At 36.7% G+C, this 16,084-nt stretch overlaps 3 protein-coding genes across 6 annotated transcripts; 2 read left to right on the forward strand and 1 right to left on the reverse strand.

Annotated features, from left to right (window-relative positions):
* Positions 1 to 8,816: 8,816 nt before the first annotated feature.
* LOC149583078 (uncharacterized protein F54H12.2-like) lies at positions 8,817 to 10,154 on the forward strand. Its single transcript, XM_089864100.1, has one exon. It carries the CDS (start codon positions 8,817 to 8,819, stop codon positions 10,152 to 10,154), a length of 1,338 nt encoding a protein of 445 aa, XP_089720226.1.
* Positions 10,155 to 10,604: 450 nt separating this feature from the next.
* Positions 10,605 to 12,328, forward strand: LOC149583079 (uncharacterized). The gene is made up of 2 exons (XM_089864081.1): positions 10,605 to 11,667; positions 11,731 to 12,328. The coding sequence occupies exons 1-2, from the start codon at positions 10,890 to 10,892 to the stop codon at positions 12,321 to 12,323; spliced, it is 1,371 nt and encodes a 456-aa protein (XP_089720207.1). The 5' UTR covers positions 10,605 to 10,889; the 3' UTR covers positions 12,324 to 12,328.
* On the reverse strand, positions 12,326 to 16,037 carry LOC149583080 (uncharacterized). Of its 4 annotated transcripts, none has more exons than XM_089864078.1 (5): positions 15,330 to 16,037; positions 15,137 to 15,256; positions 14,982 to 15,067; positions 14,651 to 14,820; positions 12,326 to 14,391 (listed from the first exon to the last, which is right to left on the reverse strand). In XM_089864078.1, exons 1-5 carry the CDS (start codon positions 15,745 to 15,747, stop codon positions 12,420 to 12,422), a joined length of 2,766 nt encoding a protein of 921 aa, XP_089720204.1. In that variant the 5' UTR covers positions 15,748 to 16,037; the 3' UTR covers positions 12,326 to 12,419. The 4 variants fall into 4 exon arrangements, with proteins under 4 accessions (XP_089720204.1, XP_089720203.1, XP_089720202.1 ...); XM_089864077.1 differs by having other exon boundaries at positions 12,326 to 13,597; positions 13,664 to 14,391; positions 14,982 to 15,256; XM_089864079.1 differs by having other exon boundaries at positions 12,327 to 14,391; positions 14,982 to 15,256; positions 15,330 to 15,666; positions 15,793 to 16,037.
* Positions 16,038 to 16,084: the final 47 nt, after the last annotated feature.

Consider the following 16,084-nt stretch of genomic DNA (forward strand, 5'->3'; position numbering starts at 1 on the left):
TGAATTCAAGCGTATGCCTCTTTAATATTTTTTGGAAATTTACGGTATATAAGGCGATTGATAAGAAAATACACAATTGGTGTCTATGTGGTATAAACGAAAGACCAGCAGATGGTGGTGTTAGAAGCCAATAAGTACAGATTGGTGTGTATGTGGTATACACGAAACACTAGTGCATTGTGTTGTTGTTAGAAACAAGTTAATACAAATTGCTGGGGAAGAAGAATTGGCTAGTTAATGAGTGGCATAACTTTCGGAATTTCTGTGAACTGCGAACGCGGTCCGGAAATTGCGAACACGTTTGCCCCGATCTGCCAACTTCGAACGCGGTGTCAGACAGACAGACAGACAGACAAACACACACCCTCACACATCCCGACACGTCCAGTGTAGTAATTCTCCGTGACGTCATCGTCACTCGGAGAGATAAAAAGTCTCTTACACTACATCGTTGAGAATATGATAAAAAATAAATTTTTGCAATCATCAACTTCTAGCGGAACTATTAGATGCGAAAACCAATAAAAAAGAATGTTACCATAGGAGCGGTAAAATAAATTGTTAAGGTCTTAAAAATATTTGAAAAAAAAAAATAATACTTTTTTTTTAGGTAGAAAATAGCCTAAGATTTCATAATTCTGGGTGGGCGAAAGCAGTGCGCAGAAACCAAGTAAATTAACGGCGACAGGGAAAAGCCAGTAATTGACTTGCATTCTAGTCCTGTTTCTCGCGGTGCGTAGTTCTCAATTTACTGCAATCTGGATATTGGGGAAAAATTTCGAAGAAATGTCATTCGTTAAGTAAGTAACCTTTTTACTAATATATATATATATACGATGGTTATAAACTATCAATAAAGAATCATTTAGACGAGGTGTTAAAACATAATTATTTCTAAAACTGCGATTAGTGTTCTACACGAAAAAGACTTTTGAAAGAAATTTGCCTAACCTTAAACTAGGATTGTTCAGAAAATCATCAAACCTATATTTTATATTCGTTGACTTTTGAAATCGGCAGGCTTAGGCATAATTTTAGGAGACTGGAAAGCAGAACAAAGAGGACATTACACCTAAAAAAACCTGGATCCAAATCCAAATCCGGAAAATAATCGACGTTTGTCACTAGATTTCGCTATATTCTTTAAGAAGCCTAATTTATAATCTTTCTCGTGAGAAAAACTAACACAGTTTTAGAAAACAAACAGTGGTTTATTAAAGCATATTTTTTACAATTCGCCTTAAGAGGGTAAAAACATGGATAAATAATACTTATCAGGAAATTTGTTTTCGAGCTACAGGATAGGCAACTCCGACGCCAGCTTATTCGATATTCTAGAGGGCCGGTAGGCCCTTTTAGATAAGAATATACTCGTTCCAGCTTCGGTTGTCAGCACGCGCAAACCTAGTTCTCTATGTAAGGTAGTTTTGTACGTGCTCACAACAGACGAAAGCGATACTGATTTTCAGAATCTAAATGAGTTTCTCTTTCGCCTCTTGTCAGCACGCGCAAAGCTAAAATACATAGAGACCTAGATTTACGCGTGATGACAACTGAAGCTGGAACAGAGTATAATCGAATAATCTACCGTCTGAGATAGGGAGGAGCCTATCCTATTACGAGTAAACAAATTTCGACTCGCGCATTCTTTATCCATGGTAATCAACAAACAATCGTTGGTTACCGTCGTTAACAATACTGCAGGTTTGAAAAACCACCGTTTGTGGTAAAAGTAAAAATTGGAGTGGCGAAAGTCTCTTGCGACGGCATAATACGAAGCGACCTGTATTTATCAAGAATGCCAATGGCATTATGGAAACTTTTCAATGAAAAACCACTTCAAGAAATAGATGACTGCATTAAACGTTTAGAAGATACATCAGATTGTTGTGGGCAAATTTTGGTGAACATAGATGTGTTAGATAAGGTACTTCAAAGCCACAAGGTCCTAGTTTCGACGAAAGACAGTGATTTTTTTCTGGGATGCTATTCTCTTTTTGCTCTGGGAGCAAATGTTAACTTTAGGACCCAAAAGTTGACCTTCAACTTTCCTCTATTGAATGAATTTCACTTGAAAAGAATTTTCAAAAACAAGTACGAAAAGGGCAAAGTAGAAAATTCAGGAAGATTCGTTAAAAATGTGAAATGTTTTCGTTGCGATGGATGGGGACACGTTCTTGCTGAATGCCCCAGTAAAAATAGATATCACCCATATACTGTTTATTCTTCAAAAAATGGTAGTATTGATTTGAAGTCATAACTTTTCATAAAACATGATTATAAACACTTACCGTAATATTTACAGTTTCAAGTCAACAGACACTACCAACAAATGAGTTTTCACGAAGTCTTTCGTTGGAATCGTCGACCAAGAATGGTTTGTATAAATATGTGTTTAATATACTTAATAAATGAAGCCATGTATTGTGATCGTTGTAATAAGTCTATATGTTGGTTTGAAAAGTTCATGAACCTAATATTTTAAAAAAAGGAAATTCATCAAGTACAACTGTCGTTGGAAGTGTGATTAAAGGAAATTTGCAAGATGATATTCAAATTCTAAACAATTCCGTTGAAGAAGATTTTGAAAATGATGTGGAGGAAATGGATAACGCTTTCTTGGATAGCGCGGAAAAAGAAGGTTCGAAAATGTTAAATTATGTGTATAACGTGTAAGCTATAATTTTCTATTGTTACTGAAGCATCATTGCTCGGAAGCGAAGACAACGGGGAATATAGTTTTTCACCAGACGTTTCAGGAAGAAGTTCTTCGGAAAAAACTGATTCGCTGGAATCTTCACAATCTTCGACATCATCTCCAATGAAACTTAAAACTAAATTAACTCTAGCTTTAATTTTTGCTACTAATGAGCCTGGAACATCATGTACTGCAGATAATTAAAAATAAAGTATTTCAGACGTCTTTTGTGCGTGTCTCCATTTTATTAGTTAATTTCAGGACTCTGGTTATTTAATTTTCAATAGGAAAAACTAGCAGCTAATAGTAATCCTTTAAATTATTATCATCCTCCATTTTATTAATCAACTAAATAAATACAAACATCGGCAAAAGCAAACTACCGTCCTGAAAACGTCGTTTTTATAAATATTCAAGTAGATTTAGTGATAAACTGCTATTGTTAAATTTCTAAAAAAGAATAATTCTAACGCGTAAAAAAGGTATATTTACAATAAGGGGTGTATCAACAAAACAAGTTCTTCTCATCAGATTTTAACAACCAAAGAATATGGACCAAGAAGTAGAAATTTTAGATTTATAAAAATATTTCTAATAATCTAAGCTTGGTCTATTAGGTAGGAAATCAATCTTCATTAATTGTCCTATTTGATACGAGTTGCAGCTAAGGGTTTTCATAGAAAAAATGGGAGGCGGAAGCACAAGATGGTTATTTAATAATTTTTAGACTGAGCCTTTCGGATGAGTTTAGTTTCCTGACTTGGGTTACATTGATTTTGAAAAATGTAACGTTTTCTTAACTCGTTCTATATTAACTTCGGAGTGTTTCCACCATTTGTAATATCTTGTGGGCGAGAATAAGGTTTTGAGTTTCGAAAAATTCCTTATATACCAACGCGAGGCAAAAAATAGCAGGGAGTATGAACCAAGGAATAGAAAATGTATAGGAAATGTTGTAGTTTATCTTTAAATAAATTTAAGTGTGACGCAATGTAGCTTTTCTTGTTGATTTCCTATATTATGAAAAACTACTTCTCTACCATAAACGAGTCACAAGAGATACTTCGTTTCTCATTTAAGCTAAAAAGACATATATATGTTGATTTCATAAACATTAAGTGCCAACTATACTTACTTGTCCTATATTAACTTTGGAGAGAGTTTCCATGTTTTGTAATAAAATGGGGTAAGATCCAAATTACTCGTTCTATATTAATTATGAAATGTATGTACTGAATCAGCTTCACACGCAATCTTTAATACTCGTCCTATGTTAACTTCGGCAAAAGAAATTTCCATTGACAGAGGTTTTACGTAAATAATTTAATAAATATATTTGATATTAATTATTTTCATAGCCTGTTACTGAAATTAATTCAAGCTATATCATTTTAATAAGCTTTAGTCCTAGTATCATTTGAAACATTATATATTATATAATCTAAGCCTATGTATTTAACTTTCGGCCCACTCTGAACCGTTAATGTCTCTGCATTAGAGAAACGAAAACCAAACCCAAGCGTTTACTTTTGGGTTCACTAGGCCTATTGACAAATAAAAGGTCATTTGACCGACACAGTAGCGTTCTTCTTATTATCAAGAATGAAAGGATTATGGTATAAACAGATGTAGTATAGCTCAAGTAATATATAAACATCCATTTCAAATAATAATTATAAAAAATATTCTTGGGATATCAAAATAAAACAGAGCTTTAAAGCTACAAAAGTACTAAATGCATCGTAACTACGAAAACAATTTTCAAATATTCACTTTATATTATGGAAAAAGTGAATATTAAGGTTCTGTAGGATTTCTTAACACATCAAAACAAAGCGAACTGCTAACTCGGCGCACTAGTGTGACAACGGACAGACACACACAGACAAAAAAATAGACTGCTTTTTAGCTCTTTCCGTATTAATTTTGAATTGAGAAAAGAGATTATCTTAAATATTAAAATAAATATAATTAATATTAAATATTTTCTTCGTTAGTTGTTCGCCTTATTGTGCGTTACATAATTTTTAAAAAGAACTATTAAACATTCTTGAGAGACTTGACTAATATTGGCGTTTGAAATGAGGCATACGCCGGTTGCTTGGCCTTACTCAAATAGGTAGTATATAAGGGTGTCGAACTACAGTTAAAAGCAAGAACAACCGCAATTGCGAAAACCTTCGGTGGTCGATCCCACCTTAGGCTGGCTAGACGTTTCTCGTAACCCTAGTTGATCGCCGCGAATGTCTTAAACCAAACGATGACGATGGAGTAGAAGCCAGGTGTACAGACTGGTGTCCATGTGGGATGGACAAAAACAAAGACAAGAAGATGGTGGTGTTAGAAGCCAGGTGTACAGACTGGTGTTCATGTGGGATGGCCAAAAACGAAGACAAGAAGATGGTGGTGTTAGAAGTCAGGTGTACAGGCCGGTGTCCATGTGGGATGGACAATGACCAGAAGATGGTGGTGATTAGAAGCCAGTGTGTACAGACTGGTGTCCATGTCGGATGGACAATGACCAGAAGATGGTGGTGTGAGAACTCAAGTAGAGGAGCCATTTCCGTGACTGTGAAAGCAGTTCGGAAATGGCGAACACGTTTGCTCCGATTTGCCAACTGCGAACGCGGTGACAGACAGACAGACAGACAGACAGACAGACACACACACACACACACAGACACGGTCAGTGTATTACCTCTCCGTGACGTCATCGTCACTCGGAGAGGTAAAAAGATCCTTATTCAAAAAGGTGGATTTTTACCTCTTTTGTTAGCACTCCTCTTATCACTTGTTAGCACTGCTGCTGGTGCAGCTATAAGTAGAGCAATTAAAAATGGCTAGAAAGATGATTTTGGTACCTGAAGAGGTTTACCGCCGATTAAACTCACAACCAAAAGTTGAACATAGTGAAAATTTGGATACGAAGACTGTTTTGGTAGACAAAAAATTGAACCAGACGCAAAAAGTTAACATGTACAATCATTTACTAACGAGTGCTATTAACAAAAGAAAAAAGAAGAAACTTGTTAAACAACTGAAAAAGAAAGATGGGTATTCTGAAATAGCCATGACAGTACCAGATTCACACCTCAAACCAGCCATTGCTTTATACAAGTGGATTGATATCAACTCCAAGATTAATTGGTCTCCTAACGGGGAACTTATACAGGGGACAACCAATCGTCGGGTCGAATATTATGGATATTTTACACGAATCCGTTAAAGGTTATAAAAGTAAACCGAAACACACTGTCGTTGGAATAAATCAGTTTTACGAAAAGTTAATAAAAGAAAATGTACCAAAAACTATCGTGAGAAACAAATTCCCATTTGGAAACTCTACTAGTGTTGTACCAAATACCTATCTCGATGTATCTAAAAGCGAATTACCGAACATTGATTATTATCCCCCAACCCCGGATTCCCACTACGGTAATGGTCTCCACACCTGGATAAACTTGAAATAAAAAGAATATATATCAATATCACGTTTCATTTCTTTCACAAATTACTTACACGTTATCATGGAAGGATGTAACGACCCTTCTCTCACAGGGCTTCTAGCCTCCCTGTCCGTTTCATTTTTAAATAATCCCAAAGTTATTACGGCGCTTTTGATATTATTTCTTATTATAATTATCGAGTTATCTGATTTCGCTTATTGGTATACTCAAATAACCTTAAACTGCACGACTAATGGATAAACTAGAAAAAATATACTTCAATGAAAAAGATCCGGGGAGCTTCGGAGGTGTACAAGGACTATATAAGGCTGCGAGGGAAAAGGGGATTAACGTTTCCTTAAATGATGTTATTGAGTTCCTACAACGTCAAGATACGTATACACTGCACAAACCCGCGAGGCACAACTTCAGAAGGATCAAGACTATTGTGTACGGTATAGATGAACAATGGCAACTTGATCTGGCAGACATGCTAAACATTAAGCGTCATAATGACGGATATAGATTTCTACTGTGCTGTATTGACGTATTCAGTAAATTTGCTTTCGCCGTCGCTATTAAAGACAAGAAAGGGCCTACGATGGTTGCGGCGTTTAGATCCGTTTTAGAGTCTGGTAGAAAACCCAAGATTGTTCAGTCAGATCATGGGAATGAATTTCTAAATAAAGAACTGCAAAGTGAATTGAAACGTTTGGACATCAAGTTTTTCGCCACACACTCGGAAGTGAAATGTAGTATCGTTGAACGATTTAATCGAACCTTGAAGGAGCGAATGTACCGCTATTTTACGCAAAACGACACCTACAAATACATTGACGTATTACCCGACTTATTGGAATCGTATAATAACAACTACCACAAATCAATTAAATATAAACCCACTGAAGTGACAGAGGAAAATTCGAAAGAAATCTGGTTAAATTTGTACGGAAAAGTAAACTTTTCGCCGCCAGTTTCATACCCCTTTGAAATTGATGATTTAGTTAGAATTAGCAAAAATAAAAGAACGTTTGAAAAAGGGTATTTGGCCAATTATACCGAAGAACTATTCAAAGTAACAGAACGAATCCCGAGAGATCCACCGGTATATAAACTGAAGGATTTGAACTCCGAGCTCATTTCCGGTGTGTTCTACAAAGAGGAAATACAGAGAGTTGGCAAGGACCTAGAAAACTGTAAATTTAAAATTGAAAAAGTATTACGAAAACGTAAAAAACCTGACGGTACTAAAGAACTCCTCGTACGGTGGAGAGGGTATAGTTTCGAATTTGATTCCTGGGTGCAAGAAATCGACGTAAAATGAGTTTCTACATCACACTACCCTCTGACTCGTCAACGCAATATTTCAAAGGAAATACTATAAGCAAGTTCAGAACGTATCTACCAGAACCTACAATTCTAGAGGGATCTCACGAGGTTGCTCTGGCTGAAATAAGCTATCCTAGAACTTGGAATAATGTAAATAGGGAATGCGCAGTTCGCATTTGGGATAATTCGTTCGTAGGTGTTGCTTCGGATGCAATGGATGAATTCCCAGAAGAGGGATCTGGTTTTGGTGAAAGTGGACAGACAATTAACGGAGTGAATGAAAACCGGGGTATATCGATAATTATACTTCCCGGATATTACGGTTCTGTAGAGGAATTACTCGAAATATTGTCAGCCGACGACGATGCTGGTGCTACTGAAAAAATAAAATCTAGGGTTGAGTTTTCATACAACAAACCAAATCGACGGGTGATGGTTGAGTTAAAAGGGACGAACCAACTTTATATCCCAAGCGAAATTGCCATTATATTAGGGTTCACGAGGAATTCCAAAAAAGACTTCACTGTGGTCGCCTCTATGACGGCCCCATTCAGTTGTGATATGGATGCTGGAATGCACTCCTTATTCGTATACTCTGATATAATTCAGTCTCGATCGGTAGGAGACTCTGACGTCCCTCTCTTAAGAATTATAAGTATCAACGGGAAAGGAGGTGACACGGTGGAAAAAGAGTTTGCTAAACCCCATTACATGCCCATAGCGAAAAACAACTTCCAAACAATTGAAATAAACATTATGAGTGAAATGGGTAAACCGGTTAAGTTCGAACGTGGGAAAGTTCACGTCACTCTGCATTTCAGGCCCAGAAGAACTTGGCACTTGTTATAAGAACTACGTTGAATTCAATCTCCGCCCCATTTATGACGTGATTGTCAAAGTGTAAGGATGTCTCCATATAATACGGGTCACGTTTCTGTTAAGGATTATGAGGACTATTATCTAAATCAAATTGGACATGGATCCATCCCAGTATATAGAGGTTTGGCCGTGCAACGTGGTTATGGCCTGGGGTCAATTATCTCCTCGGCGTTCAGATCGGCCATGCCATTACTTAAAAGGGGTGCCACGTTCCTAGGTCGAAAGTTTTTAAACACTGGCGCGAAAATTGCGACGGATTATAAAAGCGGTGTACCCATTAAACAAGCATTGAGAACTAGGGGTAAAGAAGCGGGTAAGGAAACATTGAGAAGGGCCGCCGAAGAAGTGACCAAGCTAACTGGAAACGGACGTAAAAGGAAACGCAAAGTGTCACCCATCATCAGTTCTGTTCGAGCTAAGAAGAAGAGAAGGTCGTCATCTTTACACCCGGATATATTTTCATAATGTCGCTCGCACACCCAAACTCTATGAACAGCGTCAGCTCGGAACTAAATGTTTTTCACGTACCCTATACCCAAACTGGGATAGTAGGAAGTCAATGGGTGGAGTATAACTCTACCTCCAATGTGGATGAAAATCAGGCTATTATATTTCCCGTCACCGGGAACTCCGAGACATACATGGACTTGAAAAACACGCTCCTGCATTTACAAGTAAAAGTGGTTAAAGCGGATGGGTCTCTACCTAAAGCCGCTGTGTACGATGCGAATGGTGATATAACTACTCAGGCGGATAAAGTTGGACCCGAAAACCTATTACTCTCCAGTCTTTTTAGTGAACTACACGTATCGTTGAATGATAGATCAGTTACATCATGTCCTCAACAATACGCATTCAAGAGCATGATTCAAACGCTATTGACATTTGGTGGTCCAGCGAAAAAGAGTTTTTTGACCGGGGCACTATTCTACAAAGATACGGCGGGACATTTTGACGACTTTTCCGAAAATGAAGGGTTTTTGAAACGGAGTGAATTCGCCCAAAATGGGGTTATAGACTTGATTGGCGTCGTACACGCCGATATATGTCAGCAAAATCGCTTTATCCCCAATCTGGTCGATGTGAATTTTAAATTTATCAAAAGTCCCAACGAATTCTGCTTACATGCGGATGGAAATAAAGCGAAAGTTATATTTACCCACGCTTCGTTATTCATAAGAAGAGTTAAACTAACCCCCGAGATTATGATATCACACGCCAAAACCCTGGAATTGGCCACGATGAAATACCCCATAACACGTACGGAATGTAATACATTTTACATATCTCAAGGAAGTAAAATAGCAGTCAAAGACAATTTATTTAGCGGTCAACAACCGAATAAAGTTGTAATTGGATTTGTAGACCAGAACGCGTTTTTGGGTGATTATAAAATGTCGCCTTTTAATTTTAAAAATGAAGCGGTGACTCAAATCACCATATCCGTTGATGGGGTTAGCGTACCCCATAAACCCTTAAACCCCAACTTTAAGGATAACCTATTTATGAGATCGTACGCCAATCTCTTTCTTCAAACCGAGCAATGGAATATCGACGAGGGTAATTTCATTGACCGTGACGAGTTCGCCAATGGTAATGCTCTTTTCGTATTCGACTTGACCCCCGACCTGAAAGGTAGTTCGACTGAAAGTTTCAACTTTATAAAGAACGGTAGTGTCCGATTGGAGTTAATTTTTGCCGAAGCGCTACCGGCTACAATTGCCGTCGTTTACTATTCCGAATTCCAATCTTTGATTGAAATTGACAAAAACCGAGCCGTTTTATTCAATCAAAGCTCATAATGGACTCTCGACAACTTGAGAAAATATTAAGGCGCGATCCATACACTAGAAATTTGTTCCGGGGAATATTTCCGGCGGATAAACTACCACTAACTGTTAAAACATTTCCATCGCTGTATATTGTGAACACTGATACGTCTTAAGGGAAAGGCCATCATTGGACGGCTATATACATTTCGAGGAAAAAGAATACTGAATTCTTTGAAAGCTATGGAAATCCTCCGGATTTATTTAAATTTAACGATTTTGTAGAGCGAAACAGCCTAACTGTTACGTTTAATTCACGCCAACTACAGGGGGAATTAAGTCAAACTTGAGGTGGATATTGCGTTTACTTTTCATTGTATAAATGTAGGGGAGTTAAAATGTTTGATATAAAAACGATTTACTAAAAATAAAAATGTTAATGATCGTATGATATCTGAATATATCAAGAGAAAATAGAAGAGAGTATAATACTTCAGCCTCCGCGTGCTGCGCCTTGTTTGAGGGGTTATATATCTACCGCTCTAGCGTTGCGACCCCCCCTCCCAGGATAGCCTCCTCACAATTTTTAGAGAGAAAAAATAGTTCCCGCAAAATTGAGTTTAAAGCGCGCTACAAGAGATGGCAGTACATGAGTGTACATCATAGTGTAGTCTGTCTTCTGCTAGTAACTCTGGACTTGGACTTAGTGATGTGGCTGTAGACTAGTTACATCTTGATAAATTATATGTTATATCATTGTATTTAACCATGGATGAAGAGGGTAACGTTGACTTAGATTTACTCTTGGATGACTTTAAGGATGAATTCTTCACTGTTGATGAAACTGGACGTCGAAAAGAGTTAGTGTTATCTTGGATCAATAATCGGGAGCTAGAAAGCTTAATTAAAGCTATGTGTACCCAATACATTACGTTTTACGACAAATTTAAAGAAGAAAAAAGTGGTTATTCGCGTTTTCTTTATTCCTGGAGTGAATTTATTATCGGGTTGGTAGCTAAAGTACAGAAAGGGAAAGAATTTGAAAATGAAATTGGTGTTACTTTGCAATGGTTTGGTTTTAAAATTATGGATTTGTATGCGAAAGCCAAGCAAGAAAAACTATGCCATCCAACAACCTCTACTAATCATCAAGAAGCCGTGACCAATTCAGTTCATAAGAACACTGTGAGGCGACATAGGAACACAGATAAATTGTATACCATGACGCGATTAGGTGGAGGAGCTCTTGGAGAAATATGGAGGTTGAACAAAGACAATCTCAATGAAAGTGTAAGACAATTTAAAGGGAAAAGACCACTTGGAAAAATAGAGAAAGAAAAGTCAGAACTACTTTTAAAAATCGCCCAATCAATGCGTAATTTTGATAAGTTGCCTCGGGATTTACCACCAGCTCTAATTAAACTAGATAGAGGAGGAATGTTATTTCCGAATGTAGCCCTAATGCCATATGTTAACGCAGTTAATGATCTAGTCATTGAAAATTTTAGAAGATTGAGTGTCAGCTACGCTCCTGCAAATACAATAAGTAAGCACAATAAATATTTAAAATATTTAGAAGTTATTTTAATAAACATTCTGTTATCTTTAGAAGTAGTAATGGGAAGAGTCACGAATGATGAAGCGCTTAGGGAAATGTTCCGCTTCACAACTTCATTAATACCAGAAACTCAAACCTTCTCAATACATGAATTAGAAATGTTTAGAACAGTCTGGCAGAGGAAGATTGCCCACGGAAAATTGGCCGATTTAATCAGATGCCAAGTAAACAGAAGGAACGAGGTGAAAGGAAATAGGAGTCGTGGAGGCCAGAATTTGAGGTGCAAACTATTCAGCATTGGGACAAAATGTAAAATTACCAATAAGAAACGAAAAAATCAAAAGAGATCAGAGATAAAAGGAAGAAAGGATTCCAAAACACGAAAATGTGCCAATGGAAAGGGAAAACCTAAAACCAAATGTGATAAAAAACAAGTAAAAGTGAAAGCCAAGGGTAAAGCCACAAAAAACGTACAAACATCAAAATTAAAGGCAGCAGCTTCAGTTCCAAAACGATCTCAAGTTAATTCTAAATTGGGGGCTGAATGTTTAAAGGATAAAGATGCTAGTCAAGTTGTTATTAGCCCCGTCCGGGTTCGACGTCAAAGTGAGAGAATTATGAAAAAAAGGATCTTCAAAGATTAAATAGTCAAAAGCAACTGTGATTTTTAATAACGTTTTTTCATGATTAATAACTATTCAGTATTTTTAAAATTAACTGTTTACAAACAAAATAAATTTTTATAAGACATTCTTTTCAAGGTTTTCTAATCCACTTTTTCTATAACCCACTTCCGCGTTTTGAGCAGTGGCTGTGCAATTTTTAACATACAAGGCTCTTTTCACGGTTGGAAAGTTTATGCTGGTTAACTTGGACGCTGCGATGTATTTCATTTGGCTGAACACAGTTTCTACAGCAGATCCATTAATACGAACTGGGTAGATATGTTGGTTAGGATTTCTCGCGTTGAAATCTTCAACAAAAGCAACAAAACCGTAAACTGAAATACGTAGTAGTTCCCAAGTTTGCCATGCTAAAAATCTTCTGTCATTCCCAATTTCACCGCCAGCATCAATAAACTGCCGAGCCCAATTTTCAAAATAACTAAGCCCCTCCAACATCGATTTTATTGGAGCAGAATCAATTGAAGACACAGGCTGTTTAGATAACAAACCATTTTCGAATATTTTATTGCAGGCTCGCAGATATTCATGGCATGCCATTACTTCTTCATAGTCTGTGGGTTTTTCCAGACTCCCTTCTCTACCAGAGTTTTCTTCTTGCATTGGGTTAGCATAATTATAAAGCTCGCTAAGAACGGAATCTTGTTGCATGATGCGAGCAGGTGTTACGTTGAGCTTAGTCCATGCGTCTCTAATTATATGTTCTTTCCGTAGACCTTTAACGTGAACAAGTTCATAATTTTCCCTGCGATCATCTTCTCTCTCCTTCATTTCAATAAGTTGCTTCCAACCAAACTGAACCCATTCGCCATTCTTCATGATAGAAAATTCTCTTGTGTCTTCGTCTTTCGAATGATTGAGCGCGTTGATCATGTTTTTTAATTGATGACTTGGACACATAATCCAATAGATAGAAGCATCTTTTTTGGTAGGGTGCTGAAACTTCGGCATAATTTTAAAGTTTACTGTTCCATTATCAGTAATTGTGTGGGTAGGAAGGCGATCAACTCCTAAACTTTGACGTAATGAAGCAATGTTAGAAGATCCACCATCGCAAACTAAGCCAGTAACACTCAAGTTGACAGACTCGAAGGCGCTGATACATCTCAGAACTGTGTTCGATATGACTGAATTTGGAACCGGTTTATCCATCATGAAATAAGGGCCATTTATGTCAAACTTGCCAGCTGAACACCTCCAAAGGAATTGTAGAACATACTCAGCTTCAAGAAGTTCTGACAAATTTTGTTCCTTATAAATATCTTGCATTGAAAGAAAATCATTCGGATCCATAGCAGTACCCATAAATTTATGGTTGCGGGAATTCCACTGGAGCTTTCCAATAACTTTTACCTCGTCAAATATCAAAACTCCCTCCTTTGGGGGTTTAATATTGTTAGGGTAATTTTTCACAAAGTCATCAAATCGGTTTGACTCGCTTTTAAGGAATTGCAAGTTTATTCCAGGTTCAATTGGTATTTCTCTCGCTTTTTTCTTTACTGTGTAAATGCTAGGTAGCTGCAAAATTTCAAATGATGCTAAAGCCTCATAAGCAGCTGGCGATCGGCAGTAAATAGCAAGAGCAATTCTATACGTCAAAGGACTCCATCTGTTACCATTAGATCCACTCTTACACCTTTTTTGATCTTTAAAAAAATCGTTAACATTTTCTTCAGAATCCATTTCCCAAGATTTTTTCATAGCATGACCAATTGAAGGATTTTTAGTGGCTGCTTCTTGAAGAATTTTTTTTAGTTCTTCCGCTCCGTTCTTATTAATTTCAGAGACCAATGAACTAAGTTCATAGTTTTGCCTTTCTGACAGTTCAAGCCTAGCTTTCCCTAATTTCTTCTCCAACTCTTTAATTTGCTTTTTTTGACTATTTCTCAAGCTTTTATTTCTAATGATTCTCTTCTTCCTTGAATTTGGAGTTAGCATGCCTATTGGACAACTTGAGCTACAAAGCGTTCTTTTAAGTTTCCGAGTTGGTGATAACGTCTGAGCTTTTTTATTTCGATCTTTTAAGTACCTAAGGAATCACACATTAAGTTTGATTAGTCTTAATCTGCAACAAGGTTTTTGTCATTATCGAAGGGTAGATAACTCCCTTGGTTTACACAAATATCAATCAAATAGTTTAGATACTTGAGATTCCGATTAAAATGTTTACATTGTTCAGATTGTTACTTGTTGCCCACACCATAACCATGAGTTATCTGGCCCTTGGCCACCGAAATATATTTATTGCTTTCAAAAAATAACATAACAATTGAATCATTAGTCGTTACCAATTTAAACTTCTGCAATCTGGGCATTGATAAGTTCCGTCCAGAAGTTGTACTTTCGCCACATTTGGTGGTGAACTGAACCATGTTTTACAATGAATTGATTGATATCTTTCAAAAGGAGTGTTAAAGCAGAGTAGAGTCTTGGTCAATAATAAATTGGCGCAGTCAACCTACATAAGTATTTGAATACGGAGTTAAAGAGTTGTTTCAGAATACAGCAAGGCACTCCAAAAAAAATAACTTCTAATATCAACGGGTAGAAGTTAAATTTTTTCTTTGCTCAACTTAATCTGTCTAATATCCAATTAATAAATAAATAAACAATATATACTTTGGGGATCCCAGGACAAAAATAATGAGACTCATTCAGTTTATCCATCGCATTCATTATAACACCGAGATCAAGATTTTCAGTTTCTGCATTATAATACTGAACTCTATCACACTTTTGAAATAGAGTAGATATAATCAATTTTCCATCTTTACGGAATATCAATTTAATGGGTGTTTCTCCATAAAAAGACACATCGACTGTGTTTTCCCTCATCACTTCAAGCTGATCAATCTCCCCGAAGAAATTTTTTTTAAATAATCGTTGAACCCCTTCTGTTATGATAAGAATTAAGGTTGTAGGTAAAATTGGATACTATTAATTATAATTAGTAAAGAAAAGTCTTACTGAAATTCAGAATTGAAAGATAATCATCCAAAAGAGAGAGAACTGATGTTTGTTCAGGAACTTCAGGGTTAGAAATTATTGCAGCTTCCGATTTTTCATTTTGTAATGTTTTTCTTATTTTAGTTGGTGGTGATAATACTTCCGAAAGTAATAGGGCTTCATCGATTGAAGTTCCAATATCTCGCTTTCGTTTTTTCCCCTCAAATGAATTTAAATTATTCCACACCGATTGTGGTACTAACATCCCAAATATTTCTGTTTGAGCGCAATTTTCCTTTGAAACTTTTGGTAAGCCTTGGTCATAACAATCGGTTTGAATACTTTTATGAGTAATTTGCTTCAAAAAAAAGTTACACTGTGAAACCTGATTTTTTAGCATTGGCTTAGAAACACTAGTTTTTGATTTTATCGGAGGCATAGTTAAATTGTCATCTAAAATAAACAAAAGAAGCTAATTTAAAACCTTATCTCACTGACGAGGCGAATCCAGTCGGAAGCAGACTACGCTTAGAGGCGGCGAACGAAGAGTGACTCCCTTTCCCACAATCCCTTGAACTGCACTACTTTTGAAAAAACACAATATATAACCTCTAGCCTCCTGATTGGCTACTTGAAGTTTAAGGGGGGTAAAAACCTGGGCGACCCTCAAACGAGGTGGAAAGCAGGGCGAAAGCTAAATTTTGAACCAAGTATTATACTCTCTTCTATTTTCTCTTGAATATATGTATAAGAATTACTCAATAAATTTGTCATAA

This window comes from Phalangium opilio, unplaced genomic scaffold (assembly GCF_054372755.1).
Source record: "Phalangium opilio isolate 3A_F unplaced genomic scaffold, DU_Popi_V2 ptg001662l_1, whole genome shotgun sequence".
Lineage (NCBI taxonomy): Eukaryota > Metazoa > Arthropoda > Arachnida > Opiliones > Phalangiidae > Phalangium > Phalangium opilio.

Excerpts from the sequence above, each read along its gene's own strand:
- LOC149583078 (XM_089864100.1), top strand. The coding sequence starts at position 8,817 with ATGTCGCTCGCACACCCAAACTCTATGAACAGCGTCAGCTCGGAACTA.
- LOC149583079 (XM_089864081.1), top strand. The coding sequence starts at position 10,890 with ATGGATGAAGAGGGTAACGTTGACTTAGATTTACTCTTGGATGACTTT. Across the intron at positions 11,668-11,730 it reads CGCTCCTGCAAATACAATAA|AAGTAGTAATGGGAAGAGTC; the intron begins GTAAGCACAATA and ends TGTTATCTTTAG.
- LOC149583080 (XM_089864076.1), bottom strand. The coding sequence starts at position 15,747 with ATGCCTCCGATAAAATCAAAAACTAGTGTTTCTAAGCCAATGCTAAAA. Across the intron at positions 14,821-14,981 it reads TTTGTCCTGGGATCCCCAAA|GTTGACTGCGCCAATTTATT; the intron begins GTATATATTGTT and ends ATACTTATGTAG. Across the intron at positions 14,392-14,650 it reads GATTGCAGAAGTTTAAATTG|GTACTTAAAAGATCGAAATA; the intron begins GTAACGACTAAT and ends GTGATTCCTTAG.